The 16,294-nt window shown below is 46.0% G+C and overlaps 1 protein-coding gene across 2 annotated transcripts in view; it reads left to right on the forward strand.

The window, feature by feature from the left end:
• Rusc2 (RUN and SH3 domain containing 2) overlaps positions 1-16,294 on the forward strand; it is a 69,519-nt gene that overhangs the window by 44,348 nt on the left and 8,877 nt on the right. The window contains exons 1-2 of one of the 2 annotated variants that reach the window (XM_004658344.3): positions 3,888-4,268; positions 12,046-14,139. In XM_004658344.3, the coding sequence (XP_004658401.2) occupies positions 12,114-14,139 (2,026 nt within the window). In that variant the 5' untranslated portion in view covers positions 3,888-4,268; positions 12,046-12,113. Of the gene's footprint in view, positions 1-3,887; positions 4,269-12,045; positions 14,140-16,294 lie in introns of those variants that run through there. The other variant, XM_045150355.1, reaches the window with a different exon arrangement.

A 16,294-nucleotide genomic window follows, 5' to 3' on the forward strand; every position in this document is an offset into this window, starting at 1 on the left:
AGTGTGGTCTTTGTGGAGTCAGACTATAGCATTGTGTCCCATACTGTGGTTTGTAGTCTTGTGGAGCCTAGGTGCCATGCAGAGCCTCCCCCTGTTGTGCCTTTGTTGCGTACAGCTGGAAAATGTTTGGCATCCCATTTCCTCCCCAGCTTAAAATTGAATAATATATAATAATTCTTCTCTTTAATATCTCGGTGGGATCTCCAACTGAAACAGTGTTATTTTGGGGGTTCAAATGCAAACCCCAAACCCAAGATCATACCTGCTTTCAACCAAAGATTGGGGAAAAACAGTCTGAGAAGGATGGTGATTAAATATTATATTTATTCAGAAGTCAGGAGGGGTAAGGAAGAATCTGAAGAACAAAGAAGGTGGAATGCCAGGGGAGGTTCATCTGAGAACCAAAGGGTGAGGAGTGGATACATCCACATGGTCTAAGGACCCATCTGTATCCTTTTCTACCTTGGCAACAGCTAACTGGGAAACTTGGCAAAAACCTCAGATGCTGAGAGATGAACAGCCCAGGAGCTGTAAAAGAGGAAAGAGCCCACCAAAACCCTTGTGAGCAGACAGGCTTTTCATTTTTTGGTCCAAGGCTGAATCTAAAAGAAGTCAGCACACCTGGGTGCAGCGTCTGGAAAGGGCTGGGATTGAACGCACACACCTGAGTAATTCTAGCTCTGCAGCAGCCTCTGCAGATGGGGTGATGAACCTAGGAGTGGTGGAAGGGAAATTGCAAATGGAAAGACTGTTGGAGGAACTGATGTTTATAATGTGACAGAATTTGAATTTTGTTTATGGATGGAAAATAATTAGATCTTTCACCAAAAGTTGTATAGATCTTTGGCAGTACTGGCTGGAATGTAAATGGCAATGTGGTTTGTGATGTGGTTAATTAAGCAAAGCACTGAAAGTACGAGAGCTATCACCTTTCACAGACCAGTTACCTTTTCCAAACACTGGGTACCAAGCTCAGTGCTTGACTTTGCCTCACAGAAATTTCCGACGTAGACTCTTGGCCCAGAGCTCTTACTCTATGCCCTTGATCATGGAAGTTCACTTTGCTTAACTTACAGCTGTATGTCCAGCTTCCTTGGGTCTCTATATCAGCTTCGGAAGAGGTAAGTGCTGTGACACCATTTCAGCCATCCTGAGACGTCTGTTAATGGCTCTTATGAGCTAGTGTTATGAACTAGAACCTCCCTTCTCTCCCTCATTATTTCCTTACTTGTAGAATCAAGGGACTGTTGTCCCTCAAACAAGTTAAGGGTAGAGATAGGCCTTTGAGCCCCTAACCAGTTTCCTCTCTAATTCAGCTCAGCTGAGTATGTGGAGCACAGGTCTCAGGAACAGAAGCAAGAAAGGGAAAGAGATGGACCTAGTGATGCAGGAATTTCTGGGTTCCTCGCCAGTACACCAGTATGAAATGCCAGTGTACGGATAATTTGGGGATGTTCTGGATTCTTTTTTTTTTTTCTTAAGAATTTGATGAATGAGGGCTGGAGAGATGGCTAAGTGGTTAAGGTGCTTGTTTGCAAAGCTTAAGGACCCCAGGTTCGATTCCCCAGTACCCATATAAAGCCAGATACACAAAGTGGCACATGCATCTGGAGTTCATTTGCACTGGCTAGTGGCCCTGGTGTGTCGATCCCCTCCCTCCCTCTCTCTCTCCCTCTATCTCTCAAATAAATTAAATTTTTTTAAAAAGAATATGATGAATGACCAGAGGATAAGTATCAGAAAGATTTTACTATAGCTTAGAGCTTTAAGGAGGAAAACTTTAAGAGAAGAGGCACTTCAGGAAAGGAGGCAAGGCAGAGCTCTTCCCAGGGAAGTAAGAGGGGTTTGAGAAGCCTACCTCAAGACTCAGGATGGGAATTTTTATATGAGCCCCATGGATGAGCAGCTAGTCTAACCAGTCCTGACTTAGAGGTATCTGGGGTCAGGATTTCTGGAAAAGGGCTATCTTGCCAGAAGTAATTCTCTAGGAAGGGTCTTCTAGGGAAGGAGTGGAAAGACTGCCTAAGGGCACAGAGATAAGGAAAGGATATTTCTGGCTTGTAGTAAAGTGTGATGACCTAAAATTTCCCCTGTATACCCAATAACAATTGTCACATGTAATCAAGAAGAAAATTATTCACTCTGAGGTCCTGTCACCCCTAAACTGCCTAGCCAGTTTCTGCTATGTTATAATGATGCTGTAATCCCAGCACTTGAAAGGGTGAAGCAGAAAGATTGCCACTAGATGCAGGCTAGCCTGGGTTACATAGTGAGTTTGAGCTCAGTCTGGGCTACATATAGCAAGACCTTGTCTACAAAAATCCAATAACAATGAGAATAATTAGTAAAATAAAATTAAACAGAAAGATTCTAAGAGGTAGCTGCTGTAGTCCTGTGGTCATGCCATGTGATTTCTCCAAGGGCTTCTTTCTAGGGCCCTGAAATCCAAAGGCTTTACAGTGGAGTTGGGTACCTTAGCCAGCCCTCCATATCCATATGTTCTGCATCCGTGGATTCAACCAACTGTGGATCAGAAATACTCGGGAAGAGCGAGGGTCTGGGGATATGGCTCAGGAGTAGAGAGCCTACCCAGCATGCATGAGGTCCTCAGTGCAATCCCCAGAACTGAGGGGGCAGGGACAGAGAAGGAAGATGGGGGAAAGAAACTGTATCTGAACATGTGTAGACTTACCTCGTATTACTCTAAATAATACATGTAAGTATTTACATAGCATCCACACTGTGTAGGAATTATGTGCAATCCAGAAATAATTTAAAGATGCAAATATGATGGACCTTTATTTAAGGCACTTGAGTATTTACAGATTTTAATATCCACGAAGAACAAATCCCTGCCTCTAACAGATAACGAGGGATGACTCTTGTGAATCTTGGGAGGAGCCATTAGCAGACTAGTGCTTGGGAACAAGCCCTCCTTAAAAGCATCTTTGAGCCAGGCTTGGTGGTATACTCGGAAGCAGAGCTAGGAGGACCGCCATGAGTTGGAGGCCACCCTGAGACTACATAGTGAATTCCAGGTTAGCCTGGGCTAGAGCAAGACCCTACCTCAAAAAAAAAATTTTTTGTTTGTTTGTTTTATATTAAAGAGTAGCGGCAGGTAGCAGAGACACCAAGTAGACAGAGACAACCGCTTACTGTTAGCTGCCTCCTGTGTGGTTCTCTATTTATTCCCACAGACTGGCTTAGAACCTGAGCAGGGAAGGGATGGAATCTAGACAGAACAGAACTTTTTCTCATGCCTGAAAGAAGCCATTCCCTTTGCCTGCCTCCCCCTAGGAAGAGGGACTTCCTGTCCTCTCCACCTGATTAAAGGGATTCTCACAAACCCTAGGTGGACCCAACTCAGCAGAAGACCAGCTCTGCTTCAACTGTTAAACCCCCTGAAGTTCCATGGGACTTAGCTGAACCCTGTGTTAGGAATGGGGTCTCCAGCGACCTTAGTTCTGAGATTCACTACCATCCCTTGTACAGAAACCTGCTGTGGCCCGGGCTGTTTTCTGCGCAGCCCACCCTGGGAAGAGGTGTAGTGGTGGGACATTTGCGCTTCCAGGACTGAGCTTGGTTTCTGCTTATGGAATGAGGACTGGCCCAAGAGCCTCTCTGCTGGCCTTCAGCTTCCCCTGCCAGACTGCCTGCCCCACCCTGAGGCTAGCGGGATCCTTGCAAAGGGAAAAGCTGGAAAACAAGCAGTCATTCAGAGTGGAGGCAAAGAGGAGGGAGTTTTCTGGCTGAGGTCTAAAAGGAGGGGCCCCGAAAAAGGAAGGAAGGGAGCTCTAAGGCTCTGCCCAGACTCTCTCCCCGACACTCCTGAGGAGAAGCAGCTCAGCTCTCCCTTTTTTTTTTTCTTCCTGCTGGGTCCATCATCTTCCAGCTCCAGCTGCCCTCTGTGGCTGACTTCTGTATCCTCCCCCTCTCCCAAGCTAACAGGCCCACGGGGACGGATAGGGAGGGAGGCTGAGTGGCTGTACTGTGGGCATGCCTGCTCCTTTCCCTTCCCCCTTCCCTTAGCAGCAACGTCACCGCAGCACCAGCAGTGGGGCAGCAGCAAGGAGAAGGCTGGGATTGCGCAGCCTCCCTGCATTAGTTAGGATGCCATTGTATTAGCAGAAATCAGACCTGAAGAAATCAGCCCTGTTCCCCTGTGCGTCCAGTGATAGAACAGTGCCTCGGCTGGGATTGTCACAGTAGAGCCCCGGAGTGCCAGAGTAACAGGAGCGGCCAGGTCCAGCACAAGGCTCCTTGCAGAGGTATGGCTCAGCAGAGCTGGGGGAGGGGCGGGGCAGAGCTCAGGATCACTGACTGGATCAGATCAGTCCCTGGGCTCTGGTTCCTGAGGGTTGGCTTTGTCCTTCAGAATTAGGGAGTGAGTGTGCTAGCATGTGCATATATTAGACAAGCTCATCCCTGCATACATTTGGCTGTGGTGCCTGGTTGGGGAAAAGCAGAGGCTTGGACTAATGCTATTTATGCTCTTTTGTCAAGAACCAAAAGACCCTTTCCTTCCTTCCTGGATATTCTATTGCAGCTGTTGTAGCTGCTGTTGTCCAGATACAAGGGGTCAGGTCTAGAAACAATGGCTTAAAGGGTGGAGACACCCTATTGCTACTGTAAGTTTATGATGAAAACCATGCAGCTTTCAAGGGGGCTGGGTGGTTTCCTTCCACACACATGCATACATGGTTGCATGTAGACACACATACCATATCTTCTGCTACTGTAGGAGCCTCTGAGCTCCAGACTAAGATACAGTAAGAATGAATGTTGACCAAGATGCCTCACAGTACATGGACCATGGGATATTGCTTAAAGCACCTGACCTGTTATAATCAGCCACCTTATACACACAGAGCTTCCTAGGAGGAAGAGATATAAGCTAGTACTTTCAGACCCACCTTCCTGCCCTCTTCCCTTCAGTCCTGCTATAGGGAAGACCCAATCAGAAAAAAGTCTGCCAGTCCCATGGAAGCCGTCAGCGGAACTGCAGGTCAAGGTCAGATTGCTAGAGATCACAACTGTCTTTGAGAGAGCCAAAAAAGAGGTAGTTGGTTCTGTGACTAGCCAAAGGGTGCTGATGAACAAAGGCAGGGGAACCTTTCTTTGGGAGTTTCTTGCCCACAGTTGCCTTATTGAAAAACAGGTAAGGAGGCATTCCTCAAGTTCCCATTTCTGCCATTTGGTAGAGGATTCCAGAACATGATAATAGGAATTCCATGGTGTCTGAACACGTAGTCAAGGAATACACTAGAAAGTTGTGAAAGTGTGTTAGTACCCAGAAACAGTTCAGGAGTGTGGGAACAGAACAGAGGAAAGAGGATTTGGGAATCATGAATGGGGCAGGATTAGGCAAACGAAGTCTAGGGGCTGGGATATGAGAGGCAGGTGGCAAGATAAAGAAGTGTTGTAAGAGCTTGAGGTTGCTAATAACGAAGGGGCTCTAGGTTCAGATTAGACAGGTGACTACATGCATTACTACATATGCAAGTGGGTGTTGAAGTGTAGGCCAACCCAGGAGAGAGAGAAAATAGTTGTTCTGGGTAAATAAGGACTTTAAAAGAGGGTGTGGCCCTCATCATCTTCACAAATGTTGTGGACATAGGTTGAGAATTGTACAGGCAAAGGTTTGGATCCCATTTCAGCTACTTAACTGTAGACAAATGACTTATACTCTCAAAGCTTCAGTTTTCTCATCTGTTAAATGGGAATGATTATGCTTATTTGGAGGTATTGAAGTGGAATTGGGTATAATATATGTATACTTATCATATAATGTTCAATAAGTGATCACTACTATATAGTATTATGATACATCAAGAGACACGCATAAGCGGTTAGGGTCATAGAAAGTTTTTACTCTGCAGAGCTAAGCTTCACATCTTGATGCTCATTATACCCACTACTCTGTCTACCCAGAAGACATAGCTACAAAGTTCATCTTCTGGAAGAACCTTCTTCCACTTCTCCTGAGTCCTATTAAATACCTTGCCCACCTAAGCTTCCATGTCTTACATTTAATCAGGATACTAAGAGTTCAGGATAAGTACCTTCATCATTTCTGTGTTCTATCTTCATCTTTGTTGGAGCTTATGGCCACAGCATTAAATGTGCCTTGTTAACAGGACAAGTAACTCCCAGAAAAAAAGTCTTCCATGTGCTCTCAGTAAATATTTTCTGTTATAGTGTTTGAGGTCATGTCCAGTGTCCACTGTTGGGGTCTCTGCTGCTGCTTCATTTTGATTGGTTGAAATAGGACCTCATGATATATCCCAGTATGGCCTTGAACTCCTGATCCTCTTGCTGGTTCTTTTCATTTGTTGGTTTTTGTTTTGTTTGTTGTTTGTTTGTTTGTTTGTTTTTAATATTTTTTTTATTTATTTGAGAGAGAGAGAATGGGCATGCCACCTTCTGTATCTCACTTATGTGGGTCCTGGGGAATCAAACTGAAGTCCTTTGGCTTTACAGGCAAGCACCTTAACCGCTAAGCCATCTCTCCAGCCCATTTGTTTGCTTTTTGAGGTTGGGGCTCACTCTAGCCCAAGCTGACCTGGAATTCACTCTGTAGCTTCAGGCTGGCCTCAAACTCACAGCCATCCTGCTGAATGCTGAGATTAAAAGCATGGGGCACTGTGCCTGGCACGTTTCTTTTTGTGTGTGTGTGTGTGTGTGTGTGTATGTATCAGGGCTGTAATCCTCTGTATTTAGGAGGTTGAGCTAGGGTGATCTTCAGTTCAAGGCCTGGTTATGCTACAGAGTGAGTTCAAAGCTAGTCTGTTTAATATTGTAAGACCCTGTCTCAAAAGTGAAAAAAGATAGGCCTGAGTAGAGCGTTATCCCAGCACTCGTACTCGGGAGGCAGAGGTAAGAGGATTGCCATTAGGTCCAGGCCACCCTGAGGCTACATAATGAAATGCAAGTCACCCTGGCTAGAGTGAGACCCTCCCTCGAAAAACCAAAAAAAAAAAAAAAAAAAAAAAAAAACAACTGGAGATATGGCTCAGTGGTAGAGTATATGTGCAGCATATGTGAGGTCAATCTCCAATACCACAAAAAATTTCAAACCTAGAAAAATGAAATGATCTGCCCAAGAGCATTCAGCAAATAAATAACAGAATTAAAATGGGAGCCAAGAGCCTTAATTTTAGAACTTTATTTTCATCAGTTAAGAATGAAATGAGGGAGCCGGTGTGGTGGCACATGTAGGATGCAGAGGTAGGAGGATTGCTGTGAGTTCGAGGTCACCCTGAGACTACATAGTTAATATGGTGAATTCTAGGTCAGCCTGGGCTAAAGTGAATCCTCCCTTGAAAAAACAAAAAGCAAAAAAAAAATTGTTGAGGTTATTGAACCCAGGGCCTCATGCATGTTAGACAAGTATTCTATTACTGAGCCACAACCCCAACCCCTGAGTTGGTCTTCCTCAATCTTTAGTTTTCAATTTGGAAAGTTCCAGATCAAGCTTCTGTAGAGGAACAAAAGCAATAGAATGAGTGACATATATTATGATAGGAATGTATCAGGCTGGTTCACACCATGGTAACCCATGTTGGCTAGCCCAACAACTGCTGTCTTCACTCTGAAGAGGCTGGATGCTTTGCCTTCCCAAGCAGGTGCTAAAGGCCGGGAGAGCCCCTGGTCTTCAGTCCATGTTGGCAGGCTAAAGAAGCTGGGTTCTGGGGCTGGAGAGATGGCTTACTGGTCAAGGCACTTGCCTGCAAAGCCAAAGGACCCAGGTTCGATTCCCCAGTACCAACATAAGCCAGATGTACAAGGTGGCACATGTGTCTGGAGCTCATTTGCAATGGCTGGAGGCCTTGGCGTACATTCATTCTCTCTCTCTCTTTTTCTCCCTCTCTCTGCCTCTTTCTCTCAAATAAATACAAATAAAACATCAAAAAAAAAAAAAGAAAGAAAGAAAGAAATGAGAAGTGCTCGAGAGATGACTTCAGCAGTTAAAAGCATGTGCTTGCACAGCCTGCTGGACCAGGTTCACTTCCCTAGCCACCACGTAAAGCCAGATGGGCATTTGTTTACAGCAGCAAGAAACCCTGCTTACTTAATGGTAAATAATGTTCAAATTATATGTAATGTATATTTAGTATACATAACTTAAAATATATATGAACAAAGAATTTAAAATAATCTAGAAACACTTAACAGAAATTGATAGGGCAGGAGAAATGGCTCAGTGGTTACAGGCACTTGCCTGCAAAGCCTAATGCCCAGGTTAGATTCCCCAGAACCCATGTAAAAGCAGATGCACAAGGTAGCACATGCATGTGGAGTTTGTTTGCAGTGGCTAGAGGCCTTAGCATACCCATTCACTCTTGACTCTCTATGGTTGCAGATAAATAATAATAACTAAGGGCTCCCTGCTGGCAAGTGCCATCTGCCCTGTTTGCTGCAGCCATCCTTCACTGATGTTAGAACCCAGTTTCTTAAAAAATATATATATATTATTTATTTATTGAGAGAGAGGCACTGCAAACAAACTCCAGACACATGGGCCACGTTGTGCTTCTGCTTATGTTGGTACTAGGGAATTGAACCTGGGTCCTTTGGCTTTGCAGGCAAGTGCCTTGACCAGTAAGCCATCTCTCCAGCCCCAGAACCCAGCTTCTTTAGCCTGCCAACATGGACTGAAGACCAGGGGCTCTCCCAGCCTTCAGCACCTGCTTGGGAAGGCAAAGCATCCAGCCTCTTCAGAGTGAAGACAGCAGTTGTTGGGCTAGCCAACATGGGTTACCATGGTGTGAACCAGCCTGATACATCCCTATCGTAATATATGTCACTCATTCTATTGCTTTTGTTCTTCTAGAGAAACTTTTTCTTTCTTTCCTTTTTTTTTTTTTTTTTTTCAAGGTAGGGTCTTACTCTGCCCAGGCTGACCTGAAATTCACTATGGAGCCTCAGGGTGGCTTTGAACTCACGGCAATCCTCCTACCTCTGCCTCCTGAGTGCTGGGATTAAAAGCGTGAGCCACCACTCCCGGCTTTCTCTAGAGAAACTTGATCTGGAACTTTCCAAATTGAAAACTAAAGACTGAGGAAGACCAACTCAGGGGTTGGGGTTGTGGCTCAGTAGAAGAACACTTGTCTAACATGCATGAGGCCCTGGGTTCAATAACCTCAACAATGGAGGGGGGAAGCCAAGAAAGAAAAATCAAAATCAGAAAGTCCTGTTTAGCTATCTGCTACCTGGGAACTTGACATCCTAGTGGGTTTTTTTTTTCTTTAAAATATTTTATTTTTATTTTTGAGGGGAGAGAATGGACACACCAGGACCTCCAGGAAAAAATAATAATAAAAATTAAAACTAAAAACAAAATTGGTACTGTTAACATTTTGTTGTGTATGGTTTAGATTTTCAGCCATACATTTTTAAAATATGTGCTACACTACCTACCTTATTTATATTCTGCTATTTTTCTCTAAATATCTTGTGAACATCTTTCCAAATCAATGCTCATATTAGTACAAGAGCTAAGGTCTCACCTTATTGCCTAATCTGGCCTCAAATCCTGGGTTGAAGCAGTTCTCTGCCTCAGCCCCTTGGATAGATGAATCACAGGTACATGACCAGACCCAGTTAATAGCACAAGGGTGTTTTAATGGTATTCTATTCTATATCTTGAATTTGTTGATTATTATAATTTTGGAGATTTCCTATCCTAGACATTTCATATGTAAATGGACTCATATATTAATCTATAAAGAAGTCTCTTGTGAGTTGGGCATGGTGGCGCACGCCTTTAATCCCAGCACTCGGGAGGTAGAGGTAGGAGGATTGCAGTGAGTTCGAGGCCACCCTGAGACTCCGTAGTGAATTCCAGGCCAGCCTGGGGTAGAGTGAAACCCTACCTTGAAAATCAAAAAAAAAAAAAGAAGAAGTCTCTTGTGACTGGCATCTTAGCATTCATCCATGTTACAGCATGTATCATTGCTTCATTTCTTTTTATTTTATTGCCAAATAATATTCCCTTGTATGTATATATCATCTTTTGGTTTTTCCAGGTAGGGTCTCACTCTGGCACAGACTGATCTGGAATTCACTTATGTACTCTCAGGGTGGCCTCGAACTCATGGCGATCTTCCTACCTCTGCCTCCTGAGTGCTGGGATTAAAGGCATGTGCCACAATTATTCCTCACTCATATGTTTATTATCCATTTGCATTTCTCTTTAATGTAATCCCCGTTTGTGTTTTTGGGCATATATAAGTTGCCTAGCCTTTTACTATATTCCATATGAAAAGCTGTGGCCCTGTGGTCTGTGTGAGTTGAAGTTTAAGTAATTGCTAGTCTTGAAGGTGATAAGAAATTTAGACTGAATGGGTCAAAGGAAAGTAACAGGAATAAAAGGGGGAAGAGAGGGCTGGAGGGATGTCTTAGCAGTTGTTTGCAAAGCCAAAGGACCCAGGTTCAATTCCCCAGGACCCCCATAAGCCAGATGCACAAGAAAGCACACATCTCTGGAGTTTGTTTACAGTGGTTGGAGCCCTAGTGCACCCATTCTCTATCTTTCTTCCTCCTTTCTCTCTGTCAAATTAAATTTTTATTTACTTATTTGACAGAGAAAGAGGGAAGAAAGAGAATGAGCACACCAGGGCTTCCAGCCACTGTAAACGAACTCCAGATGCATATGCCACCTTGTGCAACTGGCTTATGTGGGGCCTGGGGAGTCGAACCTGGGTCCTTTGGCTTTGCAGGCAAATGCCTCCAGCCCAAAATAAAATATTTTTTTTCAAAATAAAGTATTTTTTAAAGGTGGGAAGAGAGATGAATAAATTAGAATAAAACATGGGTTGTAAGCCGGGCGTGGTGGCACATGCCTTTAATCCCAGCACTCAGGAGACAGAAGTAGGAGGAGTTTGCCATGAGTTCAAGGCCACCCTGAGACACCATAGTGAATTCCTGGTCAGCCTGAGCTAGAATGAGACCCTACCTCGAAAAACAAAACAAAACAAATGGGTTGTCTTAAGAGATCTTTCAGTTGCAAGCACAGACTAGCTCTTGAGGAGGTTCCCTCTGACATAGCATGACCACCAGATCAGAGGAGCTCACAACTGACTTGGTGTTGTTAGAGCCAGATGGATGACTGTGAACAAGAGAGAATTTTAGCTTTTCAGATGTAAACTTGGTAGAGAAGACATTCTAGACAATATCTGTAACAAAAGTTCTAGGATAAGACGAAGCAGAATTTGGGCACTTCAGGAGATTCTGAACCCTGGCCTAGGCCAATATTAGATTGCATTAGGCCCCCCAGGTTTGTCAGGCCTTGTGTAAGGGCATGATAGAGTGCAGCAAAAGATATAAAGAACTGCCCACCCTCTGTAGAAGGAGGAGAGGTCAGCAGGAGCCAAGCTCACAGCCACCTAATGCCAACCTGGGCCTAAATTCTGGAAGCTGTAGAACAACCGTGAGGACAGAAGAACACAGAGCCCAGAGTTGTCAGAGAGACAAACAGAAAGTTAGAGGTGGCAGATGTCGCTCAGATGATGTGATATGTTTTAAAATATATTTCTTACACAACTATAGCCGACTTCCATGAATATATGGTGTGTTAGTCACGGTCTTTCCCTCTTCTGTAAACATGCGTGCTGTGGCTGTACACGGGCCTCTCTGTCCCCTCGGTGCCTTACACCCTCTCAGACATCCTAGATGCTTTTTCTTAGTTGTGTCACCATTTGTTATTTTTTTGTACTCAGAGTTTGTCATTTAATGCTTGACAGAGAAGGAGAGAAAGTGTTGTCCTTGAGACCCTTTGGGCCTTTATATGTGACATTAAAAGTGCCTGGCCTTTGGTCACAGTTGGATGTTTGATGACCTTAAAATAAAGAGGGACCTCAGAACTGGGACCTGTGCAGTGCAAAAGGCACAGTGGCAAGCCCCACTTGTGCTGTCAGAACTCCACTTTGACCCAGGGCCTTTGCTCTTCCTGCTCTTGTCCATCTGAAAATCGTGTGGGGAAGGGCATGTCCCTGACTTCCAGGGAGGTGACATTAGGTTCCCTTTCTTATCTTCTCTCTCCAGGTGCCAAGCTCTCCTGATGAAATGTTTTCTGCCCCACTGGGCTTCGAGGGCAGTGTGTGGTGCTGTTGATGCCCTTGTTCGAACTTTCCAGAATGGATAGTCCCCCAAAGCTGACTGGAGAGACCCTCATCGTCCACCATATCCCCCTCGTGCACTGTCAAGTCCCAGACAGGCAGTGCTGTGGAGGGGCAAGTGCAGGTAGTGGGAGCACAAGATCCAACCCCTTCCGCTCGCCTGAACTGGGCTTCATCCAGCCTGACCAGGACCTGGGACAAGCTGACTCCCTCATACACAACAGTCTGCACTCTGCGCCAGGGACGTCTACACGGCCTGCAGACAGCACCAAGAGTAGAGGTCGGGATGGAAGAGGCCCTGGGGCCCCCAAGCGTCACAATCCCTTCTTGCTGAAGGAGAGTGTGGGTGAGGCAGGACTTGGTGACCTGTATGATGACAGCACTGGTGACAGCACCCAGAAATCCTTCCACCTGCACAGCACCCGCCAGCCCAGCTTCCATCTGTCCTCTTTTCAGTTGCCACCCTCTGGCTCTGGAGTGGGCAGGTCATGGGGAACAACACGTAGTCGTCCTGGAGTGGTAGAGGGGCAAGAACAGGAGCCAGTGATGACCTTGGATTCCCAGCAGTGTGGTACTAGCCACTGTTGCCGGCCAGAGCTGGAAGCAGAGACCATGGAGCTGGATGAATGTGGGGGGCCTGGTGGGAGTGGCAGCGGAGGGGCAGCCAGTGATACCTCCGGCTTTTCCTTTGAACAAGAATGGAAGCTGAGTTCGGATGAATCCCCAAGAAACCCTGGACGATCTGGCTCACGAGTTCAGCACTGCCACTGCAGTAGCGCGTCCAGCCAGTCAGAGGCAGCCGACCAGTCTATGGGCTATGTCAGCGACTCCTCCTGCGACAGTTCAGACGGCGTGCTGGTCACCTTCAGCGCCCTCTACAGCAAGATGCACGGCAGCTCCCGTGCCAACCTCAACTCTGCCCCTCAGTCCTGCAGCGACTCTTCCTTCTGTAGCCACTCAGACCCTGGAGCCTTTTACCTGGACCTGCAGCCCTCCCCCGCTGAGTCGAAGATGTCCTGTGAGTCCCATCACCCTGAAAGTGGAGACAGAGAAGGCGGCTGTGGTTGTCCTCATGCCTCATCTCCTGAGCTTGATGCCAACTGCAACTCCTACCACCCACACTGTGAGCCCTGCCCAGCTGTGGCTGACCTCACAGCCTGCTTCCAGAGCCAGGCCCGGCTCGTGGTGGCCACACAAAATTACTACAAACTTGTCACCTGTGACCTGTCCTCTCAATCATCCCCAAGCCCAGCTGGCTCTTCCATCACCAGCTGCTCTGAAGAACACACCAAGATAAGTCCTCCACCAGGCCCTGGCCCCGACCCAGGCCCCAACCAGCCCTCTGAGTATTACCTCTTCCAAAAGCCAGAAATACAGCCAGAGGAACAAGCAGCAGTAGGTTCCTCAAAAGAAGCAGCCGTGTCCACGGGCCCCACTGTCCTTGAGGGGCAAGTATATACAAATACTTCCCCCCCCAACCTCAGCACTGGACGGCAGCGTTCTCGTAGCTATGATCGCAGCCTTGAGCGCAGCCCTCCTGCCCGCCTGGGCTCCCTGGAGCGCATGCTGAGTTGCCCAGTGCGCTTAAGCGAGGGCCCTGCAGCCCTAGCTGGGTCTAGTTCCCCACCCAAGAGGGTTACCTCCTTTGCTGAGCTTGCCAAGGGCCGAAAGAAAGCTGCAGGCTCTGGCGGATCCCCACCACTTCGGGTGAGCATTGGGGACTCCTCCCAGGAGTTCTCACCCATCCAAGAAGCCCAACAAGATAGGGCAGGCCCACTGGATGAGGGCACTCACTGTAGCCATAGCCTGCCACCCATGCCCTTGGGGCCAAACCTGGACTTACTTGGCCCAGAACCCTGGTCCCCCCAGGTCTGTCAGGGCTCCCAGTCCAGTGAGATGCTACCTGGCCTCAGAGCTTCTGGGCAAGGCCCCCTGTCCCAGCTGATGGATCCAATGCCTGCTCTCCCAGGGAGCACAGCCAACAGCCATACCCAGAGGGATGCAAGAGCTAGAGCTGACGGTAAGGAACTGGAGGATACTAGGATATGTGTGCCCTGTCCATACTCAGCCTAGATCTGTAGTCTTTCCAGTCTGAGGAGGAGAGACAAATGGATCAAATCACAAGTCTTAAGAGACTGATGTACTGGGAAGCAAAGTGCTCAAAAAATGCTGAGCCCTGATGACTGAAAGAAACAGGACTTTAAACACCAAAGTAGACTTACTAGAAGAGGGACAGTTTGACATTCAGTAATTTACAGTGCTTAGGGGACAACCAAAGAGATAGTCCAACAGGAGAACCATCCTATGTAACAGTGAAATTGATACTTTAATCAGTAATGGTAACTTCTCTTCAAAGAGCCTGGGCCCTAAACTAGGCCCAGTGGTATATGCCTGTAATCCCATTTACTCAGAAGCTGAGGTAGGAGAAGAGCATGAGCCCAGAAGAGGCTAGCTAAAAGAGAAGTGAAGCCCGGCGTGGTGGCACACACCTTTAATCTCAGCACTTAGGAGGCAGAGGTAGGAGGATTACTGTGAGTTCAAGGTCACCCTGAGACTATATAGTTAATTCCAGGTCAGCCGCCAGACTGAGACCCTACCTTGAAAAAAAAAAGTAGTGGGCAGGAAAAAGAGAAGAGGGGTAGGGAAGAGGGAGGAAGGCAGGCTCAGAACTGACTTTTTCGTTTTAGCTCAAAGTGGTCTCCATAGGCCAGTCCTTTCCTTGTTTATTATATTTTAAATAATTATTTTATATCAGGCTGTAGTGTTTGTGACAGGGAGTTGAAATCTGCTGCCCTTGTGGAATTCCTACTGAATATAGGTACAGAAAATGGAAAGTCACATGCAAAGGTATGTGTGATACTGGTCACTCACTGAGACAGATATTTAAATTAGACTGGAAAGTCAGGAGAGGACTGCTAACAAGATTTGCATGTAAGCCTGGTATAAAAAAATGATTAGGAGTAGGCTTTATAGGACTTCGTAACAGTCTTACAGTACCACGCAGAACTGTAATGCTTGATCCTTTCTGGGAACTGCAAGGCTTTAATTTGGTATAGACACTAGGATGGGCCTGAATGAAGCATTGATGGTTTAATCAAGAAAGTGACTTGGCTCGGGAGGCAGAGGTAGGAGGATCACCGTGAGTTCGAGGCCACCCTGAGACTCCATAGTGAATTCCAGGTCAGCCTGAGCTAGAGTGAGACCCTACCTCGAAAGACCAAAAAAAAAAAAAAAAAAAGAAAAGAAAAGAAATTGACTTGGTTGTTTGGTTTGCTCAGTGGCATGTTTGACTTGCATTTTAGGAAGATTTCCCCAAACCACCAGTTTATGCCGTGCAGAGAATTGGAACCCAGAATTTCTGTGTACTAGACAAGCTCTTTATCAACTGAACTACATCCTTAACCCTCAGATAAGACTTTTTATTTTTTATTTTATTTATTTTTTGACGTAGAGTCTCCCTCTAACCCAGGTTGACCTGGCACTCACTCTGTAGTCCCAGGCTGGCCTCAAACTCACAGCAATCCTCCTACCTCCGGCTCCTGAGTGCTGAGATTAAAGGCGTGCGCCACTATGCCTGGCTTCAGATAAGACTTTCTATCAAAATGTTGCTCTGTTCCACTCATCTGCAGTGACCTATCATAGGGCTTTTCTCTTGATTATGTACACCCTTTTTTGTAATCAAAAAATAGGCAGTTTTCCAATTTTGGGATGACAAAAGGCAGTGATCCAATCTGGAAATAACTGGAAGGAGCTGCAAAGGTCTTTGAGAAGCCTAAGCAATAGAATGAAGATTCGGAAAAAGAATCTTGCCAACTCTTTTTTTTTTTTTATAATTTTGTTTATTATTTATTTATTTGAGAGTGACAGAGAAAGGGGGGGGAGAGAGAGAGAATGGGCGTGCCAGGGCTTCTAGCCACTGCAGATGAACTCCAGATGCGTGTGCCCCCTTATGTATCTTCTTGCCAACTCTTGAAAGAACAAAACTGATGAAACTGGAACCAAAGTGATATCCCGTATGTTCATTGTACTTGAGTTCCCTTGGAGGTTTTTAAATTGATTGCAAACTCAGAAGGAGTTGGCAATTTTGAAGGACTTGTAAGAATCTAAAATGACATTCACAAGTAGACTTGAACAGGGAAGAGTGGATAGTCCCTCCCTCCTCTGAAACAATGAGA

Source organism: Jaculus jaculus, chromosome 1 (assembly GCF_020740685.1).
Source record: "Jaculus jaculus isolate mJacJac1 chromosome 1, mJacJac1.mat.Y.cur, whole genome shotgun sequence".
In the NCBI taxonomy this organism is placed as follows: domain Eukaryota; kingdom Metazoa; phylum Chordata; class Mammalia; order Rodentia; family Dipodidae; genus Jaculus; species Jaculus jaculus.